The following is a 16,291-nucleotide window of genomic DNA, read 5'->3' as shown; positions in this document are numbered from 1 at the left end:
TTATTAATGAAGCAAATGCACGCGTCCTTTGCAGGAGCTGTGCGAGGTTTTGCTAGTTGACGCGTTAAGCACAGCACTGCAAATACTCATGGTGGTTGTTCGTTGGCGGCACATGAGGCACTCTCACTGTGGCCAAAAAAAAAAAAAGACAAGAAAGAAAAAGCAAAAAAGGTGAAAAGAGACAAAAAAGAATACTATGTAAATCAAAAAAGTGAATAAGGACAAAAAAGCATAACTCAAAAAGTGAAAGAGGACAAAAAAACATATATCCAAAAAGTGAAAAAAGACAAAAAGCATAGTTAAATCAAAAAAGTGAAAAAAGAGCTAACGAATAAACCAAAAAAGTGAAAAACAATAAACAAGAGCAACTCAAATTATTAGTAGTTTAAAACAAGGTTCAAGTAATAATACAGAATGCTATAACTAGGTATATAGATATCCGGCTTCTATATACCTAGCTATTCTAGTAATAATCGTCAAATTCCATCGAACCGACCACGCGAGGACCCCCTAATCAACTCAAATACAACCGACACTCTTCCCCACCTCGCTGTTACTTGGCAGTGCTTAGGGACAGCCTCTGGGAGGTGGCCTGGCGCTTGCGGGCGTGCCGATCTGAGCCGTTCGAACCTGGCCCTGAGCCTGAGCTATCGGGGTTGCGTTTCCGCAGCGCCGAGACCGCTGGCACGGCGGAAACGGACGAGGCTTGAGGCTCAGGCTGCCCAGCTCCAAGGCTGTAGTTCTCTTCGTATTCTGGTGATGCCAACCGGACAACGCTGCTCGCAGGCTGGGGCGTTTCAGGCGGAGGGACATCCGAGCGTCTATTGCGGCTGTCGTCGTCGCCGTTATCCCTAGAGTTGCCATTCCCTTGGTCGTCGCCGTTGCCCCGGGAGTTTTCATCCTCTAAGTCGTCGCCGTTGTCCCTGGAGTTTCCATCCTCTAAGTCGTCGCCGTTGTCCCTGGAGTTGCGAGGGCTGGTTCTGTCGATCCAGCGGCGGACGGTCGTCTGTGTGTACTGGGAGTTACGCGGGGCGCGGACTGTGGCCTGGCTGTCACTGAGGGTGGGCTCACGGCTCCCGCGTGTCAAAGGACTAAGGGGTGACGGTGTGGTCGGCGGCGTGGCTTGGGCAACCAAGTCGGACACGGCCCTCAAGCATTCCACGGCTGTTGGCCGTTTGGCAGGCTTCCGACTCAGCATCTGGCTCAGGAGGAGTAGGTGACCGTGCGAGGGGTAGTCAGTGGCTAAGGACTCGGCGTAACCCGAGATCTCGATCGCGAAGTCTAGTTCATCTTCACATTCTTCCTCGTCCGGCAGCTCTTCGAGATATTCAAGGCCAACTACACCAAGCGACCAGATGTCGATTGGGTTTCGATATCGTTGGTGGGCGAGGACTTCGGGGGCGAGGTAGGTAATGGTGCCTATTTGGGCGGTGGACATGGATCCCGCCGCATTAGAGGCCCAGCCAAAGTCGGCTAAGGCCACGTCAATAGGGTTGCGGGAGCGGAAGAGGATGTTTTGAGGCTTGATGTCTCTGTGGGTGATGTTCGACTCGTGCAAGTAGACGAGGGCTTCAAGGCATTGCTGAAGCACAAGAAGTGTTTCCTCCATTTGAAGCTCACGCTTCCGATATTGGTGCGCGAGCGTCTTTTCAGCGCAATACTCCATGATGAGAACAGTGCTGAGAGGCGTTTGAGTTTCTTCAAAAGTATCGACATAGCGGACGATTCGAGGCTGGGAGGGAGGCATATTGTTAGCCCCAGTTACAGGCAAGACAGCGGGGGGACGGAAGTAGGGAGCACAAACATGGCTTAGTTTCTTCAGCACGTCAACCTCATATTCAAGATCTACGTCATGCGCGATTCGCTTGCCAGCATAGCAAGTCCAATCCCGGACAGCGTAGAATTTGTTGACGGTGCCATTCCCGCCGCGGCCAAGGATGGGGCCCTCGACATACACTTCGGGGCCAGGCAATCTTTTGTCGTCGGGGGTCTCCAAATTGGTGGTAGCGGCGGAGTTGGGTAAGCCGCTGCCGGGGGAGGCAGGAGTCAAGGCGCTGGCGGTGACCGGGAGGTCTGCGTCGAGGTCAATATTAGACACCTCAGGGACCCGCGTACGGCATTCATGGCGGAAAGACTCGAGCTTGGCGCGGAACTCTTCGAGATGGGAGCTGTGATCCTGGACACGGATATTGAACCTGAAGGAAGGCTCGATCTCGACCCGAACTTCATATCCGATAGGGAGAACCCATCTAAAGGGGCGGCCGGGAGTGCCACGGCGGGCATAGAGCGGCTGGTCGTTGTAGGATACGCTGGTGCCGAGCCTGGAGGTGTCGAGCATGATAACACGATCCTGTTCGTCAAAACCAAAACTGAGGTGACGAGCGCTGACCTTGCGGCCAGGAACGCCGAGGACTATGTCAGTTGTCGGGGCGTCGCTGCCCAAGACGAACTGCTCGCCGAGGCGAGGCGGATGAGAGAGGGAAAGAACGATGAGGGAATCCCCGTGATCAGTGGCACCTGAGAGAAGGGCGTCGTCGACCAGGTGGCCGACACGTCCCTCGTTGCGGCCTATTAGCTCCGACTCTGTGACACCGGGCACGGGGTCGATCACTAAGATGGCCGAGGATGGCTCAATCACGGTACCAGAGGAAAGACGATACTCCATGGTATGAGTCCACCGTCCACGGGGAGGGGCAGTACTGGGGCTGAATTGGAATGTGGGAATCATATAAGATCCTGTTGCTGTTTCTAAAGCTGTTGCTACTGTTGACTTGTTTATGGTTATGCTAGGAGAGGAGACGACAAGGAGAAGAAAGGGCGGGTGCCTGAACCGCTATATACCTTGTATTTCTTGCCCGAGGAGTAGTTGGGCCGTCCGGAGCAAGCTGCTCGAGGCAAGGCTGGCAGAGTTACTACTGCCCTGTAACATGGTGGCTCGCTGTGGCCAAAAAAAAAGCGGCAGACTAAAACAGATTAGGACCTTAGGTACCTTAAGTCTAAGGCTCAGGTCCAATCCATTAACATTCGATCAAATATTCACAGATTTTGATCGATTTACTCTTCTTCGTCTTTTTTTCACTCTTTTCATTTAGTCTTTTTGATCTTTTTTTCAATTCTGTAGAAAAGTAAGTTGTCCAAGGACTGACTCTGCCGTGTTTTTTGGTGTGGTTTGCCCATTACGAAGTACGGGTTGGCCTAACATCTGCATCTGCTTGGGCACTCAGCCCGTTACGGTCCGAAACGGCCCGACATGACCCTAAACGGTTTGTCTCGGACCAAACCACCGAGTTAGCCGCCATTGGGGACGAACAGGGTTATCTGAGACGTTACAGGCCCTGCAGCCGATGAGAGATGCCCAAATGGTTGGCTGTTGTTGCCCTGCTGTCAACAGCTTCGCCGCTGCCGCGGCGCGTCAGTGCTGTAATTGGGCCAAACCTGCACAACGGGCTGGAAGCCAAACAGCCTGGAAAGCCAACGCATTCGACTCTCTCACACATCAAGCATCAAACCCTCCTCATCCTCCGCCCAATGCATGCGGCATCCAAACATCGGCCATGGATCAAACCAACGACCAATCCGCGCGACTGCCGCGCGTTGTACATCGTGTGCAGCCTCGCGAGAGCATCATTGACCCTGATGCCCTTACCAAGCGATTGACGTAGGTAAGCGTCCGAGGTTTTGCAACCAGTTTTGGTGTGGTGTGATGCTTGGTGTTCTGGTGGCTTCTCCGCTGACGCCCTGGGTTCACCATTCCCCGTTCGCAGAAATCTCCCTTCACGGCCAAGTGTCGAGCTCTATCTTGCTGAAGCCAAAAAAATTCGGGATGAACTTGTCTCCCTCGCCGGCCGCCCGACGCGTGACCTGATTTCCATTCCTCCAGACCCAATCAATCCTGAGTGGGAGTCGCGTGAGGCTATCGAGATGGCGGGACATGAGGGTGGGCATTGGACTACAGAGCTTGGCGACTGGATACGCTTTCTTCGCTGGAGGAAACGGAACTTTGATCGCCGAGTGGAGGACGCGCCCGAATCTAGCGAACCTCCCCTTCCCGATGCGCATGATGTCGACGCCTACGCTCTGCACCTCGAGTTCCGTGAACACCTTCTTGAAATCGTCACCAATCCGAAGAAGCACGCGTTCGTGCGGGATAGCCGTAAACGCCTTGATACGTTAGAGCCACAGCTGGCGGAGATGCGTGCCGAGAGGGGACTGCCTGCCGACGATAACCCCCCACCCCCGGCCTTGATCGCGCTGTGGGAAGACGAGGCGGCAAAGAAGGCAGCAGAGCTCGCCGCACTACCGCCGATTGACCAACCCGCGTTCGGTAAACGGCCTCGCGGTGTGCCGCCGGACCCACCTCGGCCATGGAAACGCAAGCGGGAGAGAGCTGAGAATCACAGCGACGAGGTTGCTGCCGGAGCACCGACTGCGATGGGGCAGCCACCATCTGCGAAGCGACGTTCAACTCGGGCGGCGCAGCCTGCCGAGCAGCCGACCGAACAGCCTGCCGAGCCACCTACTAAACAACTTCCTAAGAAGCGCGTTTCGGCCAAGGCGGCGACAGTAGTTGCTGAACAGCCTGCTGAGTCGCCGACCAGACGCCGGTCGTCTAAGAGAGGCGCTGCGACGGTTGCGGACCCCCCGACTGCACGGCCTGTAAAGCGCCGGGCAGCGCCAGCAGTAACAGAAGTACCGCTGAGGAGGAGCAGCCGCATCGCGGCGCTGCCCCGGAAGAATTACAAGGGATGAAACGCCTACAAGATATTAATTAACTAATACTTCGAGAAGGGGTGGAGACTAACATTGGGTAAAAGAATACTCAAGTGTGAGTGATGAGATCCGGTGCATGAGACACTGGGCCGGGGCGGGCAGTACAAGGTAAACCTATCATGAGCAGCACGTCCTTCCTCCATAGGAGTGCATGTGAGCTGCAAGTCGAGCTGGTAGCCTCGGTGCCAAGATATAATGATGTGGCCATCCACTGAAGCCCCGCGCCAATCGCTGGCAATGCCGACGATTTGGCCATTTACGGAAGCCTCTCACGTCAGGTATCCAGGGGTCTCAGGTACCACAGTCCTGGGACTACGCGAACGACCAGATACCGATGTGGTGCCGAGAATAGAAGCAGATGTTGGGGAAGGGGAGAGCGTAACTATCTCGGCAAGCATTGTTACAGTCAGGATCAGCGTTTTCAGAGTTAGGATTAGCGTTTTGAAGCGTTGCCTATCTATAGTTACAACAAGAAGCATGTCAGTCCCGCTTGAAAAGATTATATATTCCTAGCGCACAACAACAGTACACATCTCTTCATCCGGGTATCGCTCTCCCGTCTCCATTTCACTTCAAACATCTTACAGTACATCACAACCACCCCTACATTTTCTTTCACCCCCTTTCCAACAACCACTTTCTCACATCACCCCCAGCACTCATCACCTCAACGCCCCCGCCCCCTCCCATCCCGCCTCAAATCCTCCTCAATCTTCTCCCTCAACCACTCCGCCACAACCTGTTCCGCCTCCTCATCCAACTCCAGCCCCAAATCCACTTCCGACTCATGTCCTCCAACCTCACCATCCACCCCCTCTTTCATCCTCCCCAACGTAGGTAACGAAACCCCCACCGCAGGCCTCATCTCATAACTCTGCACCCGTCTCTCAATCTCCCTCAACCGCTCCCTTTCCTGCTCCTCCAAGCCCTCCTCCATACTAGGTCCCAGATCCGGATCCGGACCTATCCGTATTCCTTGTCGTCCAACCCCACCCGCCCCGTTAGGACTACTGCAAGTAGTAGATACCCAAGGCATGGGTGTTGGTAACCCCCCGTGTTCGGCATCCCCTTCGTTGACAAGCCAGTCGGGTGGGGGGCCCGGTCGCGGGGAGCGGTAGAAGCCCGTGCCGCTGATGTGGATGGGCTCGTACATGTCCATGGAACGCATCATGAGACCGCCGAGTTCGAGGGCTTGGGTTGTGAAGCTGTTGCGGGGGGGACGGGGTTTGAGGGGCTTTGCGGGGGGTGGTTTTTTCTTGGGTGTTGATTGTGGTGAATTTTGTTGTTGTGGTTCGTGGTTGGTGTCTGTGGTGGGGTCGACGTCATGGGAGACGGGGGCGGAATGGAGGAGTAAGGTTGATGGTAGCCGGACGCCAGAGTTTTGGGGGGGAAAGGTAAAGTAGCTCTTGCGGGGGGCTTTTTGTTTCTTGGCGAAGAGGCTGGCTTTGCGGAGGAGTTCGTCGGCTGTTTCGATGTGCTCTTCCGCTTCATCGTGGTCGTATCCGTCTCCTTCATAGGCACTCAGGGAAGTCGAGCTAGCGAGGGCATCAATGGCGTCGTTCATCTCGGGGCTAAGCGAGGCGAGAATGTCCGAGAGCGGGGTGGTGAAATCTTCGGGCACGTAGAGGTTGGCGGTGTGGAAGAAGTAGCAGGCTGACGCAAAGGGGTCGAAGAGGTTGGAAGGCTCGCTGAAGAGGGCTGGCATGTGGTGTTTGAGATCGGTAAAGACGCCCGGTTCCTCGATCGGCTCATATTCGAGACCGTCGGGAGAATTGCGCCGCTTTCGTTTCTTCTCATGGATCGGGTGGTCGGGTAAGAACATGCTCCAGTTGTAAATGCCATTGTGGGCGATTAGGCCGCGGATGGTCATGGGCTGGAGGAGGTGGGGGAAGTGGGATTCGGTAAAAGCGAGACCGGTAGCGAGGCTGGCCCCGAGATAGGATCCGTAGACGTAGGCGTGCCGGGGCTTTCTCGGTGTGTAGGTGCCGGACCCGAGGTTGTTTTTGATCCATGAGTATCCAATGGTGACATCGTGGAGGGGGATAGGCCAGGGTAAGGGATCCTCGGGCCAATGGCCGCCTCCTTGGTCGTGGCGCCCTGGTGGTTTGTGTAAGTCGTGGTACTCTAGTCCCTTCTGTGCTTCATCCGGCTCTCGTGGCTCAGACGGCCGCCACCGGTAGTTGATGACCGCGGTTGGATGATCATCCAAAAACCGGGGTAGCGGCGCATTGTAGCCCGATTCGATCGGCGAGAAGGGTGGTATAAAGATCACCAGGGGGGTAGTTGGGCTATGGCGGGAGATGTTGTGAAGGCTATGCGCAGTCAGGTCACGCATTGCCAGGACAGAAGAGCAAAACGTGGCCATTGTGAATCTCACCTTAACAGAACACTACCCGCAGACCCGCACGGAACTTCTACATACTCGACGGATGAATTGGCGCTCAGAAACCGGGCGTGAGTTCTCCAGGGTGAGATGCAGGGCGATCTCCAGGGTCGGACGATGAGCCGCACTCCGGACAAGCGCAGCCATCGCGACATGATGCAACATACCCTAGAGATCCCCAAAAGCCGCACACTAAAAGTAGTTTAAAATATGTAAGCACCGTATTTTCTTACCCTCATGTCATGGTGCCGTATCCTCCTCTCTGGTAGAGATGCTCCTCCACACGTGGTTATGGTTGCATGATGTTGACAAAGGACCATCGAATGAAAAATGCCCGATGAGACATTGAAATGTCGTCGGCTACCGAGAAAGTTTTAGCGCGTCAGGGAGTCCCGGGTCATGCTGCGGTGGGTCCAACCAATCACCTTTAGCACCACGGGCAGATCTCTGTCAGCGCCTTTCAGCGCGTGGGGTGCTGTGTCAACGTCATAGGGCCCGCCCCAGAACATCCAAACCCATTGTTTGCGAGGATGCCCTGAAAGTTCATCCCGACTTTTGAACTTTTCCCTGGTTCCTGTTGTCCCCCCTTTTATCCCCTTTCTTGGCCGTTATCCTCCAACCATGGGACGAACCATCTCTTTGGAACCCGTCTAAGCATGAGAAGCCAAGACGACGACTCTCTCACGGTCGTTAGAGCGATCGAGTGAGTTTCTTGGCGACTTGGACCCTCACCTAAAACATCGATACCTTCATAGACCTGCAACACCATGAATGAATACAGCGACGAGATCGGGGAGCATGTGCCCGGGCCGTCGGAAAATGAGTTCAGCCACCTGAAGCCGAGGTTGGTTACAATCCATTTATCGATTACCACTAACATTTTCTAACCGTTTTTCTTTGGTTTTCCCAAACAGCCGCTGGTGGTTCGCCTCATCGGCGTTCCCTATGATCGCGGGCACCCTCGGCCCTGTCGCCTCAGCCTTCAGTATCTGCGCCCTCGTCCGGCCATGGCGCCAGAGATTCCCACCTGGGACCGATATCACCAAGGCCCCCTACGTCATGGACCCGACCTGGCTGACGGCCATCAACGCCATCCAGCTGTTCATCGCCATCGTCGCCAACATGTCCCTGCTCCTCAACATGACGCGCCGTCTCAGCTTCACCATCGCGCAGCCCGTCACCATAGTCGGCTGGTACGTCTCGGCGCTCACTCTGATCGCTCTCACGGGCACAGGCTCGGGCCCCCTCCAGCTAGACGGTCCGTTTGTCTGGTCCCAGGCGTTCTACTACGCCATCTACTCGGCCATCCTGTACTTTGTGATTGCCTCGCTCATGGTCATCACCTACCTCGGCGCACATACCGGGAAATATCCCAAGGACTTCCTGCTCACGTCGAGCCAGCGGACACTGATGCTGCAGACCATCATGTTCCTGGTATATCTCCTAGTTGGAGCGCTCGTGTTCTCCACCATCGAAGGCTGGTCCTACCTCGACGCCGTGTACTGGGCCGCCGTGACGCTGTTCACCGTCGGCTTTGGCGACCTGTACGCGCAGACGACGCTCGGCCGGGCGCTGCTGCTGCCCTACGCGTTCATCGGGATCATCAGCCTCGGTCTAGTCATCGGGTCCATCCGCAGCCTAGTGCTCGACCGTGGCAAGCGACGGCTCGGCGCCCGCATGATGGAAAAGAAGCGCCGGCGCACGCTGCGTCGGATGACACGCAAGGGGCAAGACGACATCCTCGTCCCCATCATCGACGACAACTCCCCGCTCTCCAAGCCATCCTCCGCTCGGGCCGCCGACTCGGCCGCTGCCGAGCTGACCGAGTTTGAACGCCGCGAGCGTGAGTTCAACATCATGCGCGAGATCCAGGAGGTGTCGGCTCACCGTCGCCGTTGGGTTGCTATGGGGGTGTCCACCAGCACCTGGCTCGTCCTGTGGCTCGTGGGGGCAAAGGTGTTTCAGCTGTGCGAGCAGCGCTACCAGCAGTGGAGTTACTTTGACGGCTTCTACTTTTCCTTTGTCAGCTTGACCACGATAGGGTATGGTGATGTGACGCCGATCTCCAACGCCGGGAAATCGTTTTGGGTGTTTTGGGCGCTGCTGGCCTTGCCCACCATGACTGTTCTGATCTCTAATGCGGGCGACACCATTGTCAAGGGAATTCGGGACGCCACAGACCAGATTGCCACGGTGACTATTTTGCCCAGCGAGCAGGGGTTCAAGAAGGATCTCCGGAAGCTGCTCGGGACGCTGTCGTTCGGTGTTTTGTTTAAGGAGGACATCGAGAGCGAACCCACTGGGTTTCTCGGGCAGTCCCAGCGCCTCAAGCGCGACTTCAACAATGTTCGGAACGCCAAGGGCGACGAAGAGGCCCAAGAGACTATGCACCAGGCTGAAGCGGACATAGAGTCGGAGAGCGCCGAAACGGCCGCGGGAAAGCTAAAGCGAGCGAGGCGTACAGAGTTCGAAGAAGGTCACGAAGCCCGGGCGGAAACCAACGCAGCCGAAGAGGAAAAGGCAGGAGAAGATCGAGACAATCTGCGCTCGCGAGCCAATTTCCCCCACCTCGCCAAAACAACCTCCTCCCCAGGCCCCAGACAAAACAACAACCACCCCCACGGCCTCTCTCTAAAACACACCAACTCCATCCCCCGCGAGCGCGACCAACTCCCTCTCGCCCTGCCCGACTCCCCGCACGATTATCACATCACCCTAATCGACGAGATCCGCCGTGTCACGCAACACCTCAAGCACCAGCCGCCGCGCAAGTACAGTTTCCACGAATGGGCGTGGTACCTAAGGTTGATTGGCGAGGATGAGGCGGATGCGGGGAGACATCGGCGTGTTGCTCCGCATGCGCATAGGCATTCGCATAAGGGAAAGCACGGAGTGAAGGGGAAGCAGGGGACGAAGGAGACGAAGGGGGAAAGGGGAGTGGATATACCTGAGGATGGTACCGTAAATACAGAGTGGGAGCAAGACCTAGACCAAACTGGCAACGTCGCCCAACCCTCCAATAACCACAGCAGTAGCACCAGCAACAACAGCAGCGGCAGCAGTAACAGAAGTAACAGCAAACCGTCTGAAACCACCACCAACCCAACAGCACCACCAACCACCCCATCCCAGGCCCAACCCCCCGCAAAACAACAAGCCGAACCCAAAACCACACAACCCAACCCCGAATCTGACAAAATAAACACCAAAGAAACAAACGACCAATCCCCCTGGAGCTGGGTCGGCGCCCGTAGTCCCCTAATGGGTTCACAAGAGGAAGCGGAGTGGATTCTGGAGAGGCTGATTGCCCGGCTTGGGAAGGAGTTGAGGGGGAAGAGGAGGGATAGGGAACGGGAACGGGAACGGGAGGGTGAGAATGAGAGTAAACCGTGAGAGAGCGGAAGGGCGATTCAGTAACGAGAGAACGGAGGGGGGGGTAGGTAATGAGGAAATGGATAAGTGGCGGATAAGAAATGAGAGGGGGGAAGGAAAGATAATAAACGCCAGACGAGACGGAAAGACAAGAAATGGGAAAAGCGGCAAATAACACGGGTTATGACGGAAGCAGAGGGTTACGACTGACGGCCGGGATGAGGAAACAGATTTTGGTTTATTCCTAGGATACCCATCGCATCATCACTATGAAGCATGCGATTGTAACAGAGCATACCTAGCACGTGGTATTGATCATGTTATTTTCATTTTTTTAAGTTTGGATATGAACTGTTGGATGTGCATCAAATGTCATTGTTCGAAACTACGAAGAAACTGATGCTATGGTGTGAACGCTCACCGTCTAGATGAAGCTGATGTACCCCCGAGATTCCCATTCCTGTTGTTCTATGCCCCCAAATCTGATTGTCTCAACTCCTTGAGCACCTTTCTCCATGAACCATGCAGACCCCAAACTCCATAATGATGTCTCCAGCACCATGCTTATAATGATGACCGAAGCGGCAAACTAACGCAAAGCAACCGTCTTCCTCTCTAACCCTTGAAGACTCCGGACGCCGCGCTCCTAATGATATCTCGGACCATGATAATGATTTGAAGCAGCAAACAACGCAAGAAGCCATCGCCATATCAGAGCGCAGATACGGTTGCATTCGTCGCAACCTCTCCCACCATTCCGAAAAGTTGCGTCGATATGTGCTCATACCACGAAACGGTGAATCCCACGGCCTCGCCAAACGCAAGGAGACCAATGTTTCGTAGCATCGACGGCGGCAAACCATACGACCCCATCACCAGAGAAGCGGTGGGGAATACGACGAACGGCCACCAGCTGTGGGTGGTAACGCGAGAGAAAAAGGACTCGCTCAGGGAGGACGCCGTCGCGGCTGTCTCCTCTAGTGTGTCGAGAATGTCGTTCGTAATATTACTGGCTTGCTTGAGCAGAGTAGAGTGCTCATCGAACTTGGTCGAGAGCTTCTCGGTCGCTGTGACGAGCCGGTCCATTCCTTCTTCAAGCATATCTTGGCGTTGGGCGAATGTGGTGGCCTGCATGTCTGATAATTGCTGAACAACAATTAGTAAACAGTACTCGAAAAACAGCTGCTCAAAAGATACTTACAATTTGTTGCTGAAGAGAGGTGGACGAGACTATGGCGGAAGAGACAACCGCCATCAAGGCGCCCATTTCGTTGTCCATTCTCTGTGATGCCTGCCGCACCGACCGTTGGTGAGCAGACGCCAGCTGAGTGTTGCTATCGTGGACGTTGGAGATCAGAGCAGCCAGAAGCTGTTGCAAATTTTCCGCATGCTCGAGTCCTCCGTGAGAAAACTCGGCCGTCTTCTTCAGAGCAAGTTCCAGATCCTCCGAGAGATAGTTGTGAACTCGGGCCAGCCCTGCGTTTAGCTGCTCAATGCGCGGCGTGAGCTGTTCCAGCTGTTGGACGGACTGTCTCGCACGGTCATCGAGGTCTTGCATGCGCTTCTCCAGGTCGGCCTCGACCCCGTCGGTAAGCTTAGCAATCACTTTCGTCAACCGTTGATACAGGAGGATGTTTTGAGCTAGAGAAAATCAGCATTGTATGCACAACAAAGTGTAAGGCCATGAAATGTAAAGTCTCACCCTTCTCATTATCCACTCGTGCCGCCTCGCAAAATCGCAGCGCCTTATGACGATAGCTGACCCAAGTGCTCCAAGCAGCATCCGATGCAGCCAGGGCCGAAAGACACAGCCCAATCTCAGCAGGGCTTACGTGGAGTTGAGGGTCGTCTCGCATGGCAATCTGGGCGAGCGAGGGTTCTCGAAGCTTGGCGCATTCCTTGGGGATAGTGAAGCCCCCGCGCTCGAGATCACAAATCGCGAGGCTGGCAGCGTACGAGTCGACAAAATCGCGGACTTTGCGCCCGCTATCCGTCAAGATGGTGGCCTCATCCTTGCCGTCCACCAATTGGCAGTTGTTGACCAGCAACCTAGCGGCAACGCGATGACAGAGCGGCTCAGACTCAAGCTCTTGAAGCTCACTGAGCGCAACGGCGTAGATATCGGGGAGTCGTGAGTTTTGGACAATCTCAGAGGATTTTCCCGAGTCCGCCTTGACTGCGTAGGTCAGCAGCAGCTAAATGGATTCAGTCGGGTACAACTTACCGAGGCCAGGCCTTTTATCGTTCCTCCATGATAAACCGGTGATAACCGGCGCCCAGAGAGCAAGGAGAAGGATTGAAGCCTGCATCTTGACCGTTTAGGGTCGATCGCCTCCTAGCGAGTTGTAACGATATTGCTGAGTAGTATGCCTGTTGGTAGTAGTTGATCGGTACGTGGATAGGGGAGCAGTTCTTATGAAAGGGAGAAGATTGTGTGGGAGTTTGGAAGAAGAAGAAATATTGGGGTGGTGGAGTGGTTGTGGAACAATCTTGAGCTGGCTTGGAGGGCATAGTTGCGACAGAAAGGGAAGGCGCAACCCGGGGCGAGTGTGCGATTTGTGACGAGGCGGCTTCGATTTCTCGATTCTTGTGTCGGAAGTTGAATTTGGCTTAAAGTTGGCCCGTCACAAGCATATCGGGTGGTGAACCGGGAACTGTGTTGTAACTCAGGCCGCCAGCTTTAAAACAGGCTGGGAACCGGGCGAGGATCATAACCAAAGCACCCATGCCCCCCCATTGTTGGAGTTTTGCGATGGGGAATTTCGTTAGCAACCCTTCGGGAGTATGTTGAAGGTGTTAAGATCCGGGGCGGAGGTACGCGGAGAAGAACGAAGTTAAGACTTGCGTGCCACAAGAAGCTCTTTGGTCGAGTAGCACTATGAGTCGCGTCTTGCACAAAGGGCGTGACGACTCAGTCAAAGAAGAACCACCTACTTAATTTATCTGGATATCATGAACATCAGTTACGGTGTCAACAACGAAATTTGTGAAACCATCTACCTGTGACTTGTGAGAGTTGAATCTTGGTGTTGAGTTGCCTCGACCCCTGATGGATGACTAATCAATACCAGACCCACAACCCTTGTAGCCTTGGCACTCTCGATCTTTTTTGAGAGCATCGCATTCCACCACACCTCGTCGCTGTCGCAGACCCGAGCCCACCACCCCGCCGACCCCGGCCCTCGCCCCGCGCCGACAACACCGACGATGCTCGCCCAAAGGGCAGGGCGCCAGGCCCTGCAACGAGCCGTAGCACCCTCCACCACCGCCTCCTCGTCCCCCTCGACCGTCACATTACCGGGTTTCCTGGTCCCCGCATTCCGGTCGCAAACGCCGGCGGCGGCCCGGCGCAACTTCTCGGCGACAACTTCCCGGCGGTCGAAATTGGGGCGGACGCCGCTTTCGGTACCTCCAGGCGTGGAGGTGGCAATTGGCGATCTGTTCATGAAAAAGGATGTGACCTCGTACCTCAAGACGTATAAGCGGACGATCACGGTGAAGGGGCCATTGGGTGAGTTGATGAGCGTCTTGTTGAAGATATGGGAGAGATTGGCGGGATAAAGGAAAACGGGATTAGATCGGGAGACTAATTCGTCCAATTCTAGGTCAACTTGAGCTCGAAATCCCAGACTACATCAACGTTAACCATGACACCGAGGGACGCAGGGTCGAGCTGAGCGTGAAGGACCGGGAGCAAAGAAACCAGAGGGAGATGTGGGGTATGCCATTGTTGCTCCCAAACCCGACGTTATTCCCTCAGCCAACCAAGCTAACCCCCCTACCACAGGAACCACCTGGTCATACCTCAACAACCATATCATGGGCGTATCCGAAGGCCACACGGCCGTACTCCGACTAGTCGGTATCGGTTACAGGGCCACGGTCGAGCCGCGCCCAAAGCTAGAGGAGTACCCCGGCCAGCAGTTTGTCTGCCTCAAGCTGGGGTTCTCGCACCCGGTCGATATGGGCCTGCCCAAGGGCATGACGGCCAGCGCGCCGCAGCCGACCCGTGTGCTGCTCGAGGGCATCGACAAGGAGCAGATTATGCAGTTCGCGGCGCATATCCGCCGCTGGCGTGTGCCGGAGCCGTATAAGGGCAAGGGTATCTTTGTCAATGACGAGACGATCAAGCTGAAGCAGAAGAAGATCAAATAAGGGGCTAATCGGCCGAGTTGTCACGATTGGATCAGCGGTTGGGTTTGTAGGTTTAGCAGTGTTGTTCTCCGCGGCCAAGAACAACTTTTGTTTGGTACAGATGGCAGATGGCTGCAAATGTGCCCTCTTGCCATCCATATGAATATGTATGTACAATATATGGCCGTCGAACAAATAAAAAGAAATCATGAACGAGACCAAGATGTCAAAAGCAACACCTATTTTAGGCCCAGAACCTCCTGGACAACCTCTAGAACCTGACCATGGACGGCCGCGGGTGCAGCAATCACACCACTGTTCTCGGCCAATGTCCGGCCGACGCCAAAGTCGAGCCGGCGGCCCTTAGTATCCGTAACTTGACCACCAGCCTCGCGCACAATCAGGTCGCCGGCCGCATGGTCCCAGATCTTCTCCTGGTAGGTCTTAGACGTCGGCAGACGCAGGTAGATATCCCCAGCCCCACGAGCAATAGAACCATACTTGGCCTGCGAGTCCATGCGCACGCTCGGCTTGGTGATACCCAGCTTCTGCGCGATCTGCGCGGCCTCAGACTGGTTCGAATGTCCCGACTCAACACTCTCACAGAAACTAGCACTCGCCATTTCCTTAACCTCCTTCATCTGAATCGGCTTGCTCTCCGCCAACCCCGCCGTGCCTAGCGGCCGGCTCGTAGCCCCTTGCCCAATAACCGACGAAAAAATCACCCCACGTCCCTCATCATCCGTCTGGTTAGCCCCAATATCCGCCGCCAACGGCGCCTCATCATCCACCGGCAAATTCGGGCACCCCAACACCCCAACCTTAACATCCCCATCCTCCAACAACGCCAGCGCCAGCGCGTACTGCCCACCCCTCAAAAAGCCCTTCGTCCCATCAATCGGATCCAGCGTCCACACACGTCCCACACGCCCCCCTTCACTCCGTCCCAAATCCAACACCTCCAACAAATCCGCCTCATCCTTCACCCCGCCCCCCAACAATTCCTCCTCGGCGTGCGCATCCCCCAGCTTGGTCTCCTTGACCAGCCCCCAGATTAAGGAGCGGAGCTTCTCGTCGGAGCGCAGCTGGGCAGCCTCTTCCTCGGCGACGATGGCGTCGTGGGGGAAGTTAGCGCGCAAAGCGGAGATGATGAGGGCTTGGGCGCCGAAATCGCCGATGGTTACGGGCGAGGCGTCGTCTTTGGAGACGGTGCCTTTGGCTTTTTCGTGGAAAACTCGCTTGGTGAGGATGGCGGCGCGTTGGACGGCTAGTTGAGCGATTTCGAGCTCGCGGGCGTAAGGGGCGGTGGTAGACATTTTGATAGTGGGGGTGGTGGGGTTGGTTGTGGTGAGAGTTCGTGTAGTGGTGGTGGTGAGATGGTTGAGGATGAGAGTGAGACGGGGGAGGAGGGGGGTATTGGCTGTAAAAATTGCCAGTGTGAGGACGGCGAGGGAGAGAAGGAATAATAAGAAGTTGGATGATGATGATAAGCGTGGGTTGGGCCTCTTGTGTCGGCCGGAACTGGGCCTGTTAGGTCGATGTCTGGGTTCGGTAGTCGCTGAAGGTCCTTGAAAGGAAAACATTAACTTTGGATGTGAGGGATAAATTCCAAACGGTAATTGATTCAAGGTT

General features: G+C 55.3%; 7 protein-coding genes across 7 annotated transcripts; 3 read left to right on the top strand and 4 right to left on the bottom strand.

The window, feature by feature from the left end:
• Positions 1–553: 553 nt before the first annotated feature.
• On the bottom strand, positions 554–2,665 carry C8A04DRAFT_24686 (kinase-like domain protein; the record flags this gene model as incomplete). The annotated part of the gene is made up of 2 exons (XM_062779261.1): positions 554–1,732; positions 1,805–2,665. 2 exons carry the CDS (start codon positions 2,663–2,665, stop codon positions 554–556), a joined length of 2,040 nt encoding a protein of 679 aa, XP_062640805.1.
• A 1,256-nt stretch (positions 2,666–3,921) lies between these two features.
• On the top strand, positions 3,922–4,749 carry C8A04DRAFT_24685 (uncharacterized protein; the record flags this gene model as incomplete). The annotated part of the gene is made up of 1 exon (XM_062779260.1): positions 3,922–4,749. One exon carries the CDS (start codon positions 3,922–3,924, stop codon positions 4,747–4,749), a length of 828 nt encoding a protein of 275 aa, XP_062640804.1.
• Positions 4,750–5,437: 688 nt separating this feature from the next.
• Positions 5,438–7,308, bottom strand: C8A04DRAFT_9077 (uncharacterized protein; the record flags this gene model as incomplete). The annotated part of the gene is made up of 3 exons (XM_062785345.1): positions 5,438–5,689; positions 5,759–7,082; positions 7,148–7,308. The coding sequence occupies 3 exons, from the start codon at positions 7,306–7,308 to the stop codon at positions 5,438–5,440; spliced, it is 1,737 nt and encodes a 578-aa protein (XP_062640803.1).
• Positions 7,309–7,920: 612 nt separating this feature from the next.
• C8A04DRAFT_34145 (outward-rectifier potassium channel TOK1) lies at positions 7,921–10,546 on the top strand (the record flags this gene model as incomplete). Its single annotated transcript, XM_062782729.1, has 3 exons — positions 7,921–7,997; positions 8,068–10,000; positions 10,286–10,546. The coding sequence occupies 3 exons, from the start codon at positions 7,921–7,923 to the stop codon at positions 10,544–10,546; spliced, it is 2,271 nt and encodes a 756-aa protein (XP_062640802.1).
• A 690-nt stretch (positions 10,547–11,236) lies between these two features.
• C8A04DRAFT_9074 (nuclear fusion protein KAR5) lies at positions 11,237–12,834 on the bottom strand (the record flags this gene model as incomplete). The annotated part of the gene is made up of 4 exons (XM_062785344.1): positions 11,237–11,671; positions 11,727–12,166; positions 12,228–12,701; positions 12,750–12,834. 4 exons carry the CDS (start codon positions 12,832–12,834, stop codon positions 11,237–11,239), a joined length of 1,434 nt encoding a protein of 477 aa, XP_062640801.1.
• An 898-nt stretch (positions 12,835–13,732) lies between these two features.
• C8A04DRAFT_8981 (uncharacterized protein) lies at positions 13,733–14,680 on the top strand (the record flags this gene model as incomplete). Its single annotated transcript, XM_062785311.1, has 3 exons — positions 13,733–14,036; positions 14,131–14,244; positions 14,313–14,680. The coding sequence occupies 3 exons, from the start codon at positions 13,733–13,735 to the stop codon at positions 14,678–14,680; spliced, it is 786 nt and encodes a 261-aa protein (XP_062640800.1).
• A 218-nt stretch (positions 14,681–14,898) lies between these two features.
• On the bottom strand, positions 14,899–15,975 carry C8A04DRAFT_9151 (uncharacterized protein; the record flags this gene model as incomplete). The annotated part of the gene is made up of 1 exon (XM_062785373.1): positions 14,899–15,975. The coding sequence occupies one exon, from the start codon at positions 15,973–15,975 to the stop codon at positions 14,899–14,901; it is 1,077 nt and encodes a 358-aa protein (XP_062640799.1).
• Positions 15,976–16,291: the final 316 nt, after the last annotated feature.

This window comes from Dichotomopilus funicola (genome assembly GCF_033296635.1).
Source record: "Dichotomopilus funicola strain CBS 141.50 unplaced genomic scaffold C8A04scaffold_3, whole genome shotgun sequence".
NCBI classification, from domain to species: domain Eukaryota; kingdom Fungi; phylum Ascomycota; class Sordariomycetes; order Sordariales; family Chaetomiaceae; genus Dichotomopilus; species Dichotomopilus funicola.
This window is presented reverse-complemented; position numbering and strand designations above follow the sequence as displayed.